Genomic DNA, 18,779 nt, shown 5'->3' with positions numbered 1-18,779 from the left:
TTGAGCCTCACCTGTGCCCATTCACTTTTTTATTTGCCTTTTGCCCATGCATGAAATAGTACCATAGATGAAAGAAGCTGCAGTCAAAAGAAAGAGAAAATCCGTGTTGCTTTTTTACTGTTTAAAGAGCTTAAAGTCCACTTTTTCTCTGGCAAGACTTCAAACAACTATAGCTCGCTCCAACAAGTCCTAGCTCTCATATATCAACATACACTCAGATGAGTAGCAGTCAAGGACAAAGAAAGTAAGAAAAAATGACGACCATGAGCGAAAGCTTAAATAATATCACATGTTAAACTGGTAAAGGAGACAGGCAGCAGTGGAGAGGGGATACCGAGGCACTCAATCAGATGACACAATAAACGTTTCACTTAAACATCAAAAAAGTAAAAACTAAAGGTGAAAAGAGACGAAATGTAAGAGGATGAGGGGAAACGACACATGTATCTGCTTTATAGAACTTGCTTCCATTGTCTCCTTTTCACAGTCACTGCACACACTGTTTCCACATCTTCAACACCTTCTATATTAACAGTTGGCCAAAACCGGCTCTTTGTACAACAGAACAAAGATGGAATTCTACACTATAACTCTGACGCAATTCTAAGTAACCAAAAGGATATAAAGAAGCCATCAGACCATTAACGACCATCCAGTCAACCATGAGAATCAATAGTTTAAACAAAAACTATTTCAGGAGTAGGACTGTCAAAAAATGCAAATACTGATGATTACATAGCAAATTTATTTGCATTTACCATCGATGTGAAGACGCCAGGGTGGCGTTGAGAGATTTATCTACTCTGGGGGTTGGTTTAAAAAAATTATAGTGTATACAGGCTCCCGAAACACCGATTCCGTGTGGACGAAACAACCATAAGATAAAAAACTTTGGCATATACTCCTAAACCCGTCTCTGTGTGAACAGGGCCTCCATCTCCACCATTTTTGAATTCATTGTTTTGGATCAATAAAGAATTGGACAGGTTAACTGAGGAGGTTTGAGTCACAGACATTTGTATGACTAGTGGTCGGCATGTTATGTTATTCACACTATTATTTTGAGTGTGCACCAAGGAACAAGTTCCTTGTTGGTTTCAATCAGGTTTACCTTACACATTTAATCTTAGTGCCCCAATGGACAGACGTTCCAAGGGACCATAGCCATGCTGTAGTTCATTATTTTGCTGTAGCAGCTTTGACACAGCTTATGCATCTCCACCTCACCCTTGCCTGCTAATTACAGCAATTTATTAGCCCCAAACACCCAATTAACAGGCCTTCAGCACAACAAGCAAACACACTAATCTACACACCACACATTGAGAGACAACTCCACCAAATATTATGAAGAAAAATTAAAACGAGGACCACAAATAGAATAGGTGTCAAAGCTAGTGAAAATGGGCTTTGTCTTCCGTTCTCCTGTTCAAACCCATAAATATTCAGCTTATTCTCTCTCCTAATGTGTTTGTTTTTGTTCTTTTGTCTCACTTTCTCCTCTTCGATATGTGAAAGCGCTTGCCGTTTTTATTCCTTTATCTTGAAATGATTCTCTCCTTCATTGTCCGAAGCTGCCCAGGATGTTTTGACAGAGCATTGAGTAATGATGTTGGTCTGACCATATCACTCAGTAGAGTCCAACAGTGGCAAAACAAAGGCCATACACACCGTGGTGAAAATACATAGATGAATGCTGCCATGCGGTATTTATCTGTTGCTATAGAGAGCATGCACCATTGTAATAAAAAAATTAAGTAAAATTGTGAAACTATGTAGTGTCTAGAAGCCACTCACCAAACACAGTTTCAAGGTTAAGAAATGGAACATTTCTTAAATGTATGTATGGTTATAATATTCGTCATCGCTCCCTTAAACATAACTCCTTTGTTCTTGTAATAAGCCTGAACTCCTCATAAACTAAACCGCCAATAAACTTCTAACTGACTGATTGGTTATTTTCATTTCCAGTATAACACTGCAGTGTTATGACTGTAGCCAAATGCCTGTAGTATAGACATAAAACTTGATTATTGATTAGATGTTTGCGGCAAATGTACAGTTCTGCAGTGGTGGTGTATCCAGATCACTGAAAACTTCTGCCAGTGATGCTTTGTTTTAAAAAAACAAAAACAAAAACAGTGTGACAGGAAGAGAGCTCACTGTTACATCATTATAGCAAATGGTTGAAAGTTATCCTAGAGCAGCAGCCTCTGCCCTGTCATGACATTATGATGAACCACAAAACACCCAGAAATGTTTGATCTCTTCAAACGTACAGAATATGTCTGAAAACAACAATGTGAGACAGTAAAAAGTGAACTATTTAAGGATAAAAATAAATGTGACAATTTGGGAATAATCACTGTCACAACAACACATACAAAGAACGTAAGAAAAAAACACACTTGGTGTCACTATTTTAAACTGCCTTCATTTAAACTTGAATTCACAATACACACGCACACACACACACTGCCTGCAGTCAGTTAATGTATCACTTATCCCCCCTGCTGTGCCCCACTTTTTGTAACTCAGTTATGAGAATAAGGCCTTTCCAGTAGTGCGCCTACCAGTGGGATTATGCACACAGCTCATTTGCAGGGACATGTGCGCAGAGTGCCTTTGTTCTTTCTCAACACGTGTGTGTGTGTGTGTGTGTGTGTGTGTGTGTGTGTGTGTGTGTGTGTGTGTGTGTGTCCTAAGTGCCAAGTCTTGCACTATGTTTACGTGCACATAAGAAACCAGAAATAGGCAGGGAATCAAGTAGCGTGCCTACATAAAATATTAACTATGCTTAAGAAATCAGGTAAGAGGAGCAACAGAAAAAGATAAGTCACTAGTCTACTGATTTAGATGAATAATAATAATAATAATAATAATAAAAAAAAAACACATAAATTACAATATCTCAAGTTTTAGATTCAGAATCTCTGGGATCATCATATTTGTATAGTGTAATTTTGGGGGACATAATGTAAGCATACTATACGTTATTTGTTATTATGTGATAAAAGTCAGACTGATGCTATTAGCCTGTGGTGGTCTTCCACACTGATGAAAAGAGAGATCAGTCCGCAAAACATAGACTACTTAACAAAATATAAAATGTCAGCAGTATTTTACGTTTTTTTTTTTTTTTTCAGTTTTGGCTTCAGTTTTGTAAATGCTGACTGAGTACAAGACTGAAACTATTGCTATTATTTTTTATATAAAAGGATGATAGCAATAAGGAATAACCCTGATTTACTGACATGCTTCAAATGCGTTTATAATTATGCAAAAGAAAACATATGTAATGTATAACACGACAAAACATTTAAGATAAAAAAAAAAAAAAAAAGCTGTGAAACAGTGACCACCATAAAAGTGGAAGGGCATTTTTAAGTTCTGCCAGACAAGTGGATAACCTGTAAACATTTAATAGTCAGGGTAAAAGCGCTACAGCCACCAAGGACAATCGATACCTAAATGCAAGATTTTAAATGATGTTAACACGTAATTTACAATGAAAGATAAGCTCTCCGCTGCCTGTGAAATGAGAAGATAAAGTATCAAACAAAGGAACTTGTGCAGTTTGTATTTCCTGTGTAAAGGCACATTAATTATACAGAGATTGGCTGAGCTAGTCCTCTGTCTTGACAAAGTGTGTGCGACTTTGAATGTGTAATACTGTGATAAGCTGGGATTTAAGTGGAAGGAGTAAATTAAACAACTGATCTTAAAAGACACATAACCTCCACACACTAAATAAAGTCCAGGGATGCATTTCTAATGCTAGATCTCTTCCACTTTGTCGTTGTGTGTTTTGTTTATGTGAAAATGTGCGGCCATCTCTGCTTTAGATAACAGGACTGAGTAGATTAGACTGACCATGGAAGGAAACAAAGTTAAGCGGAGGTCCTTAAAAAGCTGCCAAGAAAGAGGAGAAAGACAAGTCCGACCATGATTTTTTTCTTTTTTTTTTTCCTGAAAACATGCATTTGAATTTCCATATAGATTGCGGTGGGTTTATTCGAATCAAGCTGCAAATATTTCTAATGACAGGCTATGTTAAGCAATCAAGCACAGACAATACAATTACTCCCACTGTGAAGCCTGCATACATGCATAAAAACATACATCTACCATCTAACTGTGCAGTCAGATGAAAACTATAGCAACATTCCAAACTTTGAACAACTCTCATAGATGTGGTATACAGTACATATGAAATATATACATACGTATATATTAACATGGACCGAAAACAAACTTACTGTACAGACGTATGCCGAGAGACACATATACATTCTGTATAATCAGCTGCGATGGTGAAGTGAGACTCCATCCACTATAGGATGGTCATCATTAAGGATGAACTCTAGTTATCAAACACAACAGGGGAACAAATTGTACTCAGTAATAATCGCTGCAATAATCAGTGCTGATAAGTTTGCACAAGTAGATGTAAGAAAAATCAGGTCTTCTTTTTTCATCAAGTCAAGTTATTGGTCATCATAAAATGCTGATTACATACAACTGCAAAGGAAATAGAATATTCTAACCCAACGCTTTCTGCTAATGCAACAGATAGATAGATAGATAGATAGATAGATAGATAGATAGATAGATAGATAGATAGATAGATAGATAGATAGATAGATAGATAGATAGATAGATAGATAGATAGATAGATAGAAAGAAATGGGAGTTTCCTAGATAACCTTAAGGTAAGATGGATTTATTTTAAAGAAGAGAGCCACATTTCAAGACAAAAAGCAGGATGGAAGGAAAAGAGGGCGAATTACACACGTACATAATAAAACGTAGCTTTCCCAATGAGCCTGGCTGAACGGGAGGCCTATTGACAGAATCAGAAAGCATTCACACTCCTGTCTAGAAACCATTTAGCAACAAAAGCTCTAACAGCACTCCTTCATTTATTTGTCTGCACGTTCCTCTCCCCTCCCTCCCCACACACACACTCTTCGACCACCACTCCATTCACATGCCAGTCACATAGCATGCTCAAGTAGCTGCAAACCCATAGTTTCGCTTGGCCCGCTGATATGGGTGCAGGGGGGTGTACAGTGTGCGTGTATGTGTGCACCTATCTGCGCTGATGTGTGTGAGTAACACACCTGCCTTTAGCCCAACAAATGGAAGCAATCAACAAGCCACTGCAAGACACGCTTTGTCACTTTGAGATCAGAGTGGAGGTGTTGAGGAGGGCAGAAAGGGAAAAGAAAGGGAGGGATGAGAAAGAAAAGGAGAGAAAGAGCAAATATTTTCCTGGGATTTTATTTTTCAAGGAGAAACATTGAGCAACAGAGCTATTTGTATTTCTTAAAAGAAATAAAGAAAAAAATAATCTTAAAATATATATGTTTTCTTTCTTCTGTCAGGAGTATTTAGAGATAATAGGTTTGTTCAACCAATTCCAAATGTTTCCAGTAGAATATTCATGAGTGTAATTTGGACAAATAGGATTTGGTGCCACTGTAAAATAAGCTTTAGTTTCCATTTGTTGGAAACAACAAACCAAAACACAAAAGATAGATAAACAAATGCAACACTATACAACATAAACTACAGTGAACTTATTTCCTTATTTACCTGCACTAGAACCAATGGCTGTGAAATCTACAGTTATGTACTGTAGTAAACACAGTAACGTCACTATGTTTGTCTTTTACAATAGAATTCTTTAAATTTCATAGTAAAACCTTGTCCAGACAAAATCACAATAGTTTGAATATTACTGTAAAAATCACAGTAGACAAAGGGTTACTGTGAAGTAAATCACAGTAACCAGAACAGTACTGTAAGTAGTAAAGTTATCTACTGTATTTTTACTTTATTATCTCATAATTTCGACTTTTGATTTTTTTTCATGAGCGAATGAGCGAATGAGTTGGAAGACGGGAGAGTGGTGAAGTAGAAGACTTCAGATGACTTTCAATGACTTTAACTGACAAACTGACTTTGTTCGTGTTCCCCAAATGTCTTAAATAAATAATTGCGTCAACAATTTCCTTGTTCTTTTTTTTTTTTTTTTGATTTGAAATATTTTTGGAACATGGGTCATTCTCTTATTGATGGGTAATATTAAAACACAGTGAAACAGCGTTAGAATTGAATAGTGAGAATGTGAATTTGCAGTGATCAACTGTTACCTACTGTTAACTAACAGCACTGTGTTCCCATATACAATAACATTACAAAACAACAGTGCTGAACTGTTTTTATTTGTACAGTTAATAAACCTACACTGCAGAAACAACTTAAATCACAGTTTTAATTGGTATTTACTTTACAGTTAAACACTCCATACTGTAAAAACTACTGAAATTACAGTATGTTATTGTTTTCTTTTTTAATTATACACTGACTACACTATATCTACTGTAAAACATATTGACCGTAACCTGCTGGATAATTGTTGCCAGTAAGTTACTGTACATTTTACAGTAACTATTTTCCAGTGGGAACCATAATAGCAGCTTCTGGCCTTGATAACCTGAGGGTCAGCATTTGTTTTGCATTCAAACCATTTGCATTCAAAAATTACTTTAGAAAACTTCTTAGAAACTGTTGACTTCCACTTATCCTGTGTATGTAGAAGAATATTAATACAGCCAATGTTTTTAAATGAAATGCTATCATGCATATTTCAGATTACTAAGCGTCATATAACTGTTGACCTTCTTAGAACCGCAGCCAACATTTTAAAATAACCTGTACAAGCATCGGTAAATCCTACTTATCAGCTTTTCTTAGCAACTTTAAATAATAGAAGGAAAAACTGAGAAGTGGGCCAATACTCCAGACGAGACTTTATAATAATATGCAGCACTTTTTTTAAAAAAACACTTTATGCTGCATTCAACTAAATGATGTTGCTATACCAACCACCAGTTGTCTGCTCCTTCACTTCAGTGTTCCTATTGGTGATGCATATGCAAACAGAAAAAAAAGTCCTTGGAGGTATGTAGTTCTCGGGGGAGCTCCTGAGTGGGTAGTTTCCCTCAGGGAGTGTTTTGTTCGGAGCAGCCAAGTAACTCCTGTTCTATCAATAAGTTGTTTCCATTGTTACTTCTACAGTATTATTCGTGTTGCTGTTGCACAGTGTCACTATGCGTGGTTACGTTTGCCTCAGCTTGAGTGGTATCCAGCTAAGCAAAAACAAGTATTACACATTGCAATGCTTGGATAGAGTTGAACAAACACCCAAAAGTTACGTGGTGCTGCGTGATTCTTAAAAATACATAACCTGTAATCCTTTAAAGGCAAATCTCTATTTGGCACCAAATGTAATCACGGAAGTTCACAAATGTGTTTGCGTATGTGGCGCCCAGGTCCCGGTTATATAAGCTTGACAGATTGAGAGCATGTATACGTCCCCATAGTGCTCTACCGTACTGTAAACTGGCAAGCAGCACTGCAATGTGGGTGGAATACCAGTGCGCACAGATGCATGTATACAGGCACGGAGATGTCGTTCCATTTCTGCTCGTTTTCATTAAACAGGGGGTGTAAGTAATACAATGTGATACTAAAGACATCTTGGCCTAGGTAAGCCAGGAAGAATCTGTTAGCCAAGCAGTTCTTTCTTTTGTCTGTCAGACTGTCAGAGAACCGTCTTCTCAATATTCACGGATAACCACAAGGTGGTGAACGGGCAAAACCTCTGGAGCTCCAGCAAAAGTGTGCGGCAATATGGTGAAACCAGCTTTAACATATATAGCGGTAGCCTTGCTGCTAATGCTGCCAACATGCCATTCAGAGAAGGCGGTAAGACCGACATGGAGGCTACCTGTATGTGCAGCCCCCCTACAGATAACAACAGAGAGAGCCAGGGGTTTTCAGGGGCACACACATAGAGCGGCAACAAGGGAGACTCCTCAGTGGGGCTGGAGTGCAAACATAAGTGCCAGGGAGGCTGTTTGTGTGCCCCCCCCCACCCCCACCCCCCGTATGCCATTTCCAAGGTAGGCACATCTGCTAGATCAGATACTCAACAATACTGAAAAGACATTTTACCCCACAAACATTATGCGTCTGCTTCCATTCCCTTTCACGTTCTATGCGGCACAAGAACACTACAGTTGAACATCACATCACATATTACACATACTGTATGTACACAATGAGGGCAGTGAATGCAGTTACTATCTTTCTTCCAGAACGTGTCCTTCATGAACCACCTAGATTACAATAACAGTTGCACTGTCATTTCATTGTAATGAGTCCATCATTAGTTAATCAGAGATGGCACAAATGTTGCAGTTATCAGCATGAAAATAAGTGTGGGGAGGAAAAAAAGATGTCTTTGTGCGGTGACAACAATAGATAAATTTTAAATACCTTTAAAGCCTTTAAATTGACATAATCAACAGCATTTCTTAACTTTCTAAAGAGCCACAGAGGACCTCACGTCAGACTGACAAGAAAAAAAACAACTCTCACATAATAGAATAAAGATGGAAGGAAAGAAAAGTTAAGAAAGCACGGCAAGAAAATAAATCACCATGACCAATATTTCTGTACCCCCGCCCCACCCCCCCTTCTTTCACCCTGAATAGTCAGTTAATTAACAGGAAAGAAGAGGGAAAAAAAGCATGGCAAGCAAATGTCAAGTTTGACAAAGACAGAGGTTAGCTTTTCACAACAGTGCAAAACAGCAGCTTTAAAACTCATTCTGAAAAATAAAAGTAATTAAAAACGCCAAAAGGGAAAAAAAGAAGAATACTAATTGTTTAGTTTAGCAACATGCAGAAAAATAATGATTTTATGAAAAAAAAAAAGAAGAAGATCTGTTGGGTAGAGGCAGAATTGTTAGACTAATTACATTTTTTCTCTTTCTTCAAATGATAGATAATTATGTCAACTTCCATGAGGCAAACTGGGAGTTCAGAATAACTGAAGGGGGGAAGTTTGCTGAGTGTAATTAAGTGTTTTATTTTCTCCCAATGCCTTCTTTCCCTTGTTAGTCTTTCATTGTCAGCCTTTCATTTAGCAACCTTTACCTCCCCTTTCTATTACCATCTTCCCTCTTTTTTTTTTTTTCTGTCTTGCTCAGTCTGAGTGTGTCTTGTGTGTGGCTGGGCAGGTGCAATGGGCCGTGTTGACAGCTTGTCCCTCCTCTCTTGCCGCAGGGGAAACTGTCACCCCTGTCATTCAGGCCCATGAACACAGCATGGAGAATGTATGAGTGTGTCTGTGTGTGCGTGCTCTCGGGAGACTGTGACAGCGTGCGGCGAGAAGGGAGAGGTGCTCTGTTAACTCTGCCAGGAGCGGCTGAAATGTGTGGACAGTCGCACACATTGCTGACAATGACTTCAGCATGATGGGAGCTTCACAACCTCAACCTGGAAGGGCGCAGCCTCCAGGGAGCAGAAACTTTGCGCCAGATGACACAGTGATGCAGCAAAGGCAGGGAAAGTCTGCGTGTGTGTTTTTAACTACACGTGTGCACACTTATGCACCGGGGGAATAAAACGTGGTGATTCTCGGCAAACAATAGCAAGGAAAGCACGATGGTGTAACTGTGCAACACCACTGAGTGCACTAGCGTATATCTTTAATGGATTAAAATAGGAATAATTAAGAGCAAAAGGCAAGCTTGCAGCAGGCTGCGGCGTGTGAAGTTGTCGACATAAAATCCCCCAATTAAACAGGTCTCTAGAAAATACTTAAAACTCAGCTGTGGCCAAAGGTTGAAAATAGCGCCCGTGCTAGATGAGCCCATTTATAGATGTGCCTAACTACAAGTGAGGAAAGCTGGAACAGGAAAACAGACAGGATCCTCATAAGGCTGTTTACTCTGTTAAATTGTCTTCACAGGGTTTTACTCGTTCATAGAACAGTTTGTATTCCCTCACTGAAACATTCATAAACACACACACGCCGTGCACTAGGATTGTTGAAATGCAACTCTTTGACCCTTAAACTCAGTCTCGGGACTCTAATGGGTTGAAGACCTGTATGTGTCAAGACCATACCAGACTTGTTTTCAAGGGTGATGCACTACCACTCATGTGGGACAGAGGCAGCAAAAAAAAAAAAAAACAACAAAAAAAAAATAAGCAAGAGCTGGTATTCCAAAACAAAGTGCAAGGCTCTAGCATGGCTCAGTGGGTTACATAGTCAAAGCCTGAAAGAGTTTCTGTGTGTGTGTAGTGTGTGTGTGTGTGTGTGTGTGTGTGTGTCCGGTGGGGGCACTGGCCCTAGACAAAGTGCTCTGCCAGCTTTCTGCCCACTGGTCTTTTCATTGCTGATGGATGGGCCTTGTTCAGCACCATCTGGCTAAAGGATACCTCGCATTAATCATCACAAACACACACAGTAATACACACTTTCTGATTCTTAAAACATACACACGCCAAACAAATGCAATTGTCTGCATGTGATGTTATAGCACCGTTTAATACGCAGAGGCAAAGAGAGAGAAACGGGGGGAAAAAAATTTAAAAAAAAGGCAAAGAAGAAAAAATTAGAATAAAAAGAAATGAATGAAAATAAGTATTCCCTTTTTGCGGTTCAGCTAGCCATTTTTCCTCTTTTGTAATTCAGAGTTAGTCATGGGAGATTACGAAACAAAGCGCAGTACAAAAACAACAATTAGTTCATTTAAAACATTGTTTCATTTGGTTGGTAGCCTGAAGCTACAATAAAGCCTCACTAACTACCCCCCCCCCCCCCCTCCCCACCCCCCACCCCCACCCTTTTCCCCCACGCACTCTTTATTAATGACCCTTTCATACCTATAGGAGGATGCATATTAACAATAATGGCTGTGGAAACAAAGACTTCCCCTCTTTCTGAATCCATGCATACACTCTCTCTTTATCACTCACATACATGGGTGCGTTAGTAAACAGATTATATCCTTACATAAACAGCGAGCTGAAAGGCCAGACACCCAAGGGAATTTCATGTAAAACGAGGGACATTATCAGACTTCGTTTATTTCTATCTAACGGCTATACGGGCTTAATACAAGCTGATTCACTTTTTACATTTCCACGGTGTGTGGACATGGGCAAGGACAAGGCAGACCGTGGTTGATCTGGGAGAAAGCATGCTTGACATTAGATTTGTTATCATTAAATCATATCTCACGGCTATCTGGGTTTGTAATGTGAGGGGATTTATTTGCACGTCTGCACAAACTGTGGTAAAAAATAAAATAAGACCTAGGGTAGCGTGGCTGTAAGTAGTTGAGCTGCTTGGCAGATTTATAAGAAACTTGACAAGCTAAAAATATTTATGTATGTGGGATGAGATAGCAGCATGTGATATAAAAAAAATAGTATTTCACACAGATATACAATGATATTAAACAGAAAGGGGACACATCAGAGTTAATTGTTTTATCAGATCGTATTTAGTTTAGTTTTTGAGCAGTAGTTGTAATAACAGTTGTAATAATGCGCTTCATGGCATCAAAGTCAGATTGCAATTCAACAGATTTTATCGGTTGTCTTCGAAAAGAAAGCGTTTCAGAAGTTCTGGCGCTTTGACTGCACCCATGTTTCATCTTTAGCCTTAACTTTGGAATGGACACGGGCTTCCTCCCCAAGGGTCTCATGCTGCCTGCACACTCAAAACGAATTAAGTGGTCTGAGAACTTTTGAGACAATACTGTGTCTTTGACGCGGTACTTCACACAAAATCTATCTTTTGAGAATGGAACCCTGTTTGCTCTGCACTTTCACAAAGAGAAAAAGACTAAATATACAGCTAGTATAAAAATGAACACGCGCACAGCTATTTAGATGTGTGTTTTGTTGTAGGAGTAATTTAAGAAACTGTTATTCTTTGTGTACTTGTTATGAAACTCCCGTTTCTTTTGCCACTTTGCGAGTGTCTTTCAGGGGTCTGTTCAGAGTGGACCTTGGCTTTGTCTTTATGGTATTTCACAGACAAGTGTGCAAGAAAAAAAAAAAAAAAGGTGCAATAGAACAAAGAGTTCAGTGATATTTGTGAGATGGAGGAACCCGACACAGTAGGCTCAGTATGGCATACTGTCACACAGTTGGTTTCTCAATTGCTCAGAGATTCGTGCTTGAGAGAGCATGATCACAAATACCAAGTATCTAATTTAGATGCAAAAGTGTTAATGTATTATAAAGATGTTCACTGCTAACTTTGTTTGGTTCACATCCCCTTTGTGTGAGCCACACTATATTCCACTCACTTATGTGAATGTGTGTATTATTATTATTAGTGCGACTTTGCACGTGTGTGTGTTTGCGTCTTTCTGTGAGTGGGAGGCAGAGATGCATGTCTGCTATAGCTGAAACGTGATCTCACTCACATCCTTTTAATTAGCGTGTAACACAACAAATGCATCGCAGGCTGCAGGAGGGTAGCCTGCAAGAAACCAAGCCAAGGCTTCAACTTGCAGCAGCTTCCTCGCTTTCTATTTCACCTTTTATCAAATTGCGGCAAGACTGCGTTCATGATAATTAGACGACTCCGAGACTGGACGCAAATGTCTGACCATTACTATCCATTATAACAAGGAAAAAGTGAGCGATACTCAATATCCATCTTGATCTCGCCACACACAAGAACTCGCAGTAATGTGAAAATGTAATTTATCTTTTTTTTTTTCATAATGGGAGAAAAATGTGGCTGTTGACATGCGGGTGCCACTTTCAGAAGGACATCTTTATATAAGAAGTCATCACTCAAATAGTCTCTTACACACAGACCGCAGTCACAAGGGTCTCATCATCATAAGCATGCCTGAAGTGTGGCAGGTTCAGTCTGCTGTCAGATGTTAACCTGATAATGTACAGACCCACACACAGGCACAGACACACACACACACGGGCGCAGCTGATTAGATTTATCTCCGACTTCAGGATTCAATCTCTCACGCACAATGTAATCAAGAACGAACACTTGAGCTGTCCTCATCCACCCGACTGCTGACGAGAGGTGTCCATCTCGAGGAGACAACAAACTCATCATAGACATAAATACGAAGCGGTGACGGTGACCTACTCTACTCTCAGCTACTCTCGATGTCAAGTGAAGGCTTGTGGTCTAAAGGTGAATGATGTGGAATACTCAGAGCTCTACTCATTAAGAGATAGACAGGGAAAGAGCAGGTGGACTCATTTCTAGAAACACGGGAAAGAATGGAAAAATAACAATCGCTTACCTTGTGGTCGTAAGGGTTGTACGAGTGGAAGAGCTGGGAGAGTTCTTTAGTCCTTTGTTTCTTCTGTGGATAATTAAAACAAGATATATAAAGTTATAAAGAAATTTTAAGTTTTAAATACACTCATAAAATAAATATACTGTTGCAAATGATGACATATATACACACACAAACGTATGTATATGTCTACACACAGTTATTTGGATTTAATTGTAGACAGAGTATATAGTTAATGATAATTACGCTAATTACACAATTACATAGTTGTATCCAGGCATTACATTCATGATTAACACAAGGAACATATAAGAAATATCCACTTTTGTCCCAGCTAAGCTGCTCTGAGACAACTTGCCTACATGACACGCTGAATGCAACATTCTCCGAATAGTTTTGTTCTCCTTCTATTTGTCAAACAGTTCCCCCGTTGAGCACAATATTACATTTTTATTTGCGATGTAAAATATCACCACATATGGTATAAATACGAGCATACAGTACAGTTTCAGTCATAATAACTTGGGAGAACTTGGGAGAAACGGGGACGCCCACAGTAATTCATTAAGTCGACAGAATGAACAGAAGGAATACATTTGTTCACCAGCTGCGGCAGAAAATATTTTCTCATTTTTATTCCCAGTCAAAGTCTGGCCTTAACCTTGCATGTCCTTAATGTGTAATGAGATGCACAAGCGTGAGACATGACTGTTTGATGTGTGGCAGTTGTTAATGCAATCAGTTATACGAGGCTGATGCAGTTACAGAGAGCGCTAATTAGCGCGCTGATTAGGCCATGTCTGGCTAAAGGGGAAGGATATATGTATATGCTATTGTAGCTAAAGGGAGTATGCATTCATTGCTATTCTCCGTCCTCTTCTCCCTGTCTTTTTCAGTGTTAGCATGTAAGGGTCTGAATTCAATGTCCTCAGGCTGAATCTGTACATGTTGAACAACCTAAGCCTATCTGCCTTCAGACACAGGCATCATTATAGCTTGACAGATGAAGATTCTTGACGCTTGAATGCAGGGATGGGTGAACATTTATTAAAATGTATAATATGTGTATGGTTCCCAGGTCAAAGATGGGCCATGTTTCCAAGTCAATGTACTTAGATGGAAAAAAATAAAAAAATGGAAAGCCTCATGTATGAAAAGAGACAACTAAATAAGAGTAAACAGCAAAGATGTGTAAAGAAAGGTCTCAGGGTGAATAAAGGTATCAGGGTAGAAATTCCTGGAACTTTTTCTGTCATTCTGCATCTATCGAGGCAACATCCTTCAACGCCACACCTTGCAGAGCCTTCTCTAACCTCTGTTCCTTCCATCTGTGGTTCACTTCACTTCTTTTAAATCCCTACGGAACACTTCTACCCATCTCTCACTCAAGGCTGTTCTGATGCGCACAATCCTGTAATCATTGGCCCTGTCCCTCAACCTTCCTCTCATTTATGCTTCCACCTGATTCCTTCTCCTTTCCTCTGCCAAAGGGCTCTCCAGAATCTCCAAATCCTCTCTCCCCCCCATTTTCTTTACCTTTCCACATATCCCCCAGTGCTCAGCCTTCCCCCTCGATCCCTGTGTTTTCTCCAGTGGGAGAAAACTCATACTAATCATTCAGTCTCCGCTCTCTCACCCATCCTCCACCTTATAAGTCTGCCCCACCACAATCTCTCTGAGTCTCTCTTTGCCTGGAGCATCTTAGGTGAGTGCAGTGCTCTCATCATTGCTTCTCAACGCCTCTCTCCTCGCGCTATCACTTTCACCATCACTCAGTACTCGGGTGATGCTCAACGCCGCGTGAGCGCGCGCGTACGTTCACACGAGTGTAAGACAGATGTAAGCGCAGGTAAGGATTTCTTCCCCAATTCAACAGCACACACACCAAGACAATTACGCCAACACACGCACTGACTGACTTACACGAAAAGGAGAGGTGAACTAAAAATAACATGAAAAGTAACACGAAAAGAGACAAACCTGAGCCAAATGAAAAAGAAAAACTGAGACAGGGTGTATCTTGAAGAGATATATTATACTGACAGACGGAGAGATCTAATCTAAGTTTCCTACACTGCAACAATGACGAGGGGGAACCTCAGCTCTTGTAAACCTAAAGCCACGCAGCTTTCTTAAGACAGTTTACCTGCTCCAGTGGGATGTGCACATTTGTGATAGTAAGATACTTCATTTGAATAAACTGACTAGTGTGGATGAGGTGACTAAAGTGAATGAGAAATGCCCTCGTTATCCCAGTTACTCTCACTGTGCCCTTGAGCCAGAACTACACTGTCAGACTGCACTAAGCAGGTTGAGACACATTGGCAAACAGAAGCACGATCTGAAGTTTGATCTGCACGACTATACTGTATATATTTTGAACCTTCACGTAAACCATTTATTTGTGATCTAAACCTGTAGCCTTGACGACTAAAGGTCTTCACAGGCAGACTTCATCAAACTCAGCTTCAGCCGTCATTGTGCTGGCTCCAATCTGTATTTCTTTTCTTATACTATTCCTATAAAAGTGTTACATAATTGAAACACAAAACTTGCTTGTGAAATAAATCATGATATGTAGTAAAAAAAACAAAACAATGCAGCATTTGCAGACTATACATATCCGGTTACAGTAAATGCATCTCTAATACAAGGAGCTGTATTGGTGTGCAAAAGCTGCACATTATAATGTACAATTGTGTGTGTGTGTACACGGTCTATCAACAAGAGAAGTTAATCTTGCATGCTGTCGAGGTTGTGCTTGTGACAACCCAGCAATGCAAAGCCACTGTATGTGTGTGTGTGTGCTTGTGGACCTGTCACTGCGGTGATGATGAACAATGGTTGTTATCATGACGTCCATCTGTTGTTGTCGCCAGAGACGGATGCTTCCTCTAAGCGGAAGTGACATTACATGGATGCAGACACTTGTACTCATACAAATTCCAATATGGGAGCAGTGAAAACAGAAGCAGGCACTCCATGCAAAGTGCTCGCGCAGCTTTTAAAATGTGCTACAGGAACATCTGCACGATGGTGAGAAGCAATTACCATGACTAAGCTACGATCTGGTGGAAATTGATGACACTGCATAAAAAAAGTCTCATAATTGAGGTAAAGAAATAACTCAAATAACTGATGTTGTTGGTTTGTGATGAGGCGGTTGAGTGTGCATGTTGTGTTGGCATGCTCTAGGTTTGTTATCACTTTTGTTCATGTCAGTATGTCCAGCTCTTGGATTAACGATTGTGATATGACCCAATGTATGACTTCCAGACACAATGTAGTTAAAAAGTGTGCGTGTGCCTGTATGAATTACATTTATGTCAGTATGCCCAAGTGTGAACGTGTCGTGGGGCAAGGTAACAGTGATCTTGACTGCGCTGTGTGTGCTTCTGGCTTAACAGTGTGTACCAGTTTGTCTTTCCCTAATGACAGACAGATGTTAGAGCTATGAGCCTGACTGTTATCCACAGTAGAAGAACCTCAGGCCTAATCTGTGTGTGGTCATGTCTGTGAAGGATCAACACCTCCTAAAGCATCACAATGGAGTGGTCACAGTGGTGGTTGTGACCCTTCTTTCTCTACGCAGGGCACGTATCGCAACAATGCCGACTTGTTTCAGATATGTTCCAACAAGTACAAAAGTCTGCAGATTGAGACATAACCATAAATTTGTTTTACCTAATCAAGCTCAGCCACTGTGATATGATTAAAGCTGCTCTTTGACAATGTGTTTTCATTGTGTAATTAAGACATGCTCTGTACAATGAGCACAGTCCTTTTATAACTGTGTAGATTTATTGCAGCTGTCTATTTCACATGAATCTGACAGAAGTGTTATTTAAAACATCTTTTTAAATTTAAACTTATCACAGCTGCTGCACTGGGAATCGCTGCAATGTGCAGCTACATTTTTAGGGAGGTGCGTGTCGGGCTACAGGGTTCAAACTTATGGTGTGTACTTGCAACACAGATCTGGCGCAGGAGTGTAAATCTAGCTCCTTGGAATTAACACCACTGCTGAGCAAAGTCTTACTCGAGATCATTATTTTTCCACACCCTGTTACAATCAGATCCTTCAGCTTGTTAAAACCTTACAATGAACAGCGTGCTCGTGACCTATACAGGTAAGAATATTCATTTGAATGAGGTAAGCATAAACTGTAATCATTAAAACGCAATGTGCTATCTCTTTCATTATTAGTGAACTAGCTGCTCATTAATCAAGTGCAGGCCTAGCTTGTTCCAGACAGCAGCTTAACCATTAACTCAACCTTAATACCTGTTAGATTGTTCTTAACCGAGTGTTATTATCTCCCCTGATATGTGGGTGAGAGAGTCTTGTCTTTTGCGCGCGTGTATTTGTCTGTGTGCGTGTGTCCACGCATGTGTTTGTGTGTCCAGGCGTAGATAAATGATAGCGAAGCCCGAAGATGGAGCTACTAGTGGCTAGGCCAGCTGTTTCACTTTGACAGCTGCTGCACTGGTGCCTCGTGGGTAATGGAGTTCTTAACCAATTACAACCTGGGGAAATTAAAAACACTGTCCCACTAGAACGGCTAATCTCCTCCTCTATCACTTTTTTTCCCCTCCTCTTGTTCTCTCCCGCAGCTGCTCATTCTCAACTTGTCCTCAACACAGAAATCCGAGTGCACACATACACACACCATCCATTCACCAAGTCCATTTATCAAGGCTAAGTTTTAGTCACCTGGGGATGATTATGGAGATCCAAGCTAATAACACTCACATCTTCTTATTCTCAACGTGCTTCCTTCTCCCTCCATCCCTGTGGTCTTCTATTCTTTCCATCTGCCTTTACTCTGCTCTCCACCCAGTCTTCTCTCATAGATCATTTATTATAGCAGGTAATAAGTTAGACCTACAGATACCACCGAACACCTGGACCTTATTGCAGTCGGGCACTCTTTAGCCCTACATGTATTCACCGCTTTGCTCTCTGGCTGAGTGACTGTGTGTGTTTTCCCAAACAAATACTTGCTTTGTGATATCTACAAATCTAAATGCAAAGGGAAAAACTTTACGAGACAATAAAAGAAATAATATAGTAAGATTTACATATAGTAAGGTGTTTTCTATATTTCAACATTACATCTGTTCTTCATCCTGTAATATATGTGTTGTTTTGTTTTTGTAATGATTGTTCTTTGATCCATGTGTTTTTATGTGTGTGTGTGTGTGTGTGTGTGTGTGTGTGTGCGTGTGTGCGTGCGTGTGTGTGTGTGTGTGTATAGAGAAATACATGTAGTATTGTATGTATTACTGTTGGATTATCTGATCTTAATATACAAAGAACAGCCAATAATATTGGTTAAATTCTTGCAAAACAAATTAAAACTCTCTTTCCCCTTTGTGTGTTTTCCAGTGACTAGTGGTCAATAAAACTCAGGGGATGACATTTTAAAAATGTTCTGAATCTCTTAGTTAACACTATACGTGGAGAAACAGAATGGCAAACTGTCACTGTCTCTCCACCGCATTGTTTAACAGAAAACCCTAAAACCTATCAATTGCCACATTTAATAGGTCGCGGGGCAGCCCCACATCAACCACAATGGGCATGTCCCAATATGTTTCATTACGTGTCTCATCATTTTCT

General features: G+C 39.7%; 1 protein-coding gene across 1 annotated transcript in view; it reads right to left on the bottom strand.

Moving 5' to 3' along the window:
- cdkal1 (CDK5 regulatory subunit associated protein 1-like 1) overlaps positions 1 to 18,779 on the bottom strand; it is a 194,182-nt gene that overhangs the window by 32,201 nt on the left and 143,202 nt on the right. Inside the window, exon 12 of the mRNA XM_047598519.1 lies at positions 13,160 to 13,222. Coding sequence (XP_047454475.1) covers positions 13,160 to 13,222 — 63 coding nt within the window. The remainder of the gene's footprint in view (positions 1 to 13,159; positions 13,223 to 18,779) is intronic.

Source organism: Mugil cephalus, chromosome 11 (assembly GCF_022458985.1).
Source record: "Mugil cephalus isolate CIBA_MC_2020 chromosome 11, CIBA_Mcephalus_1.1, whole genome shotgun sequence".
Lineage (NCBI taxonomy): Eukaryota > Metazoa > Chordata > Actinopteri > Mugiliformes > Mugilidae > Mugil > Mugil cephalus.
This window is presented reverse-complemented; position numbering and strand designations above follow the sequence as displayed.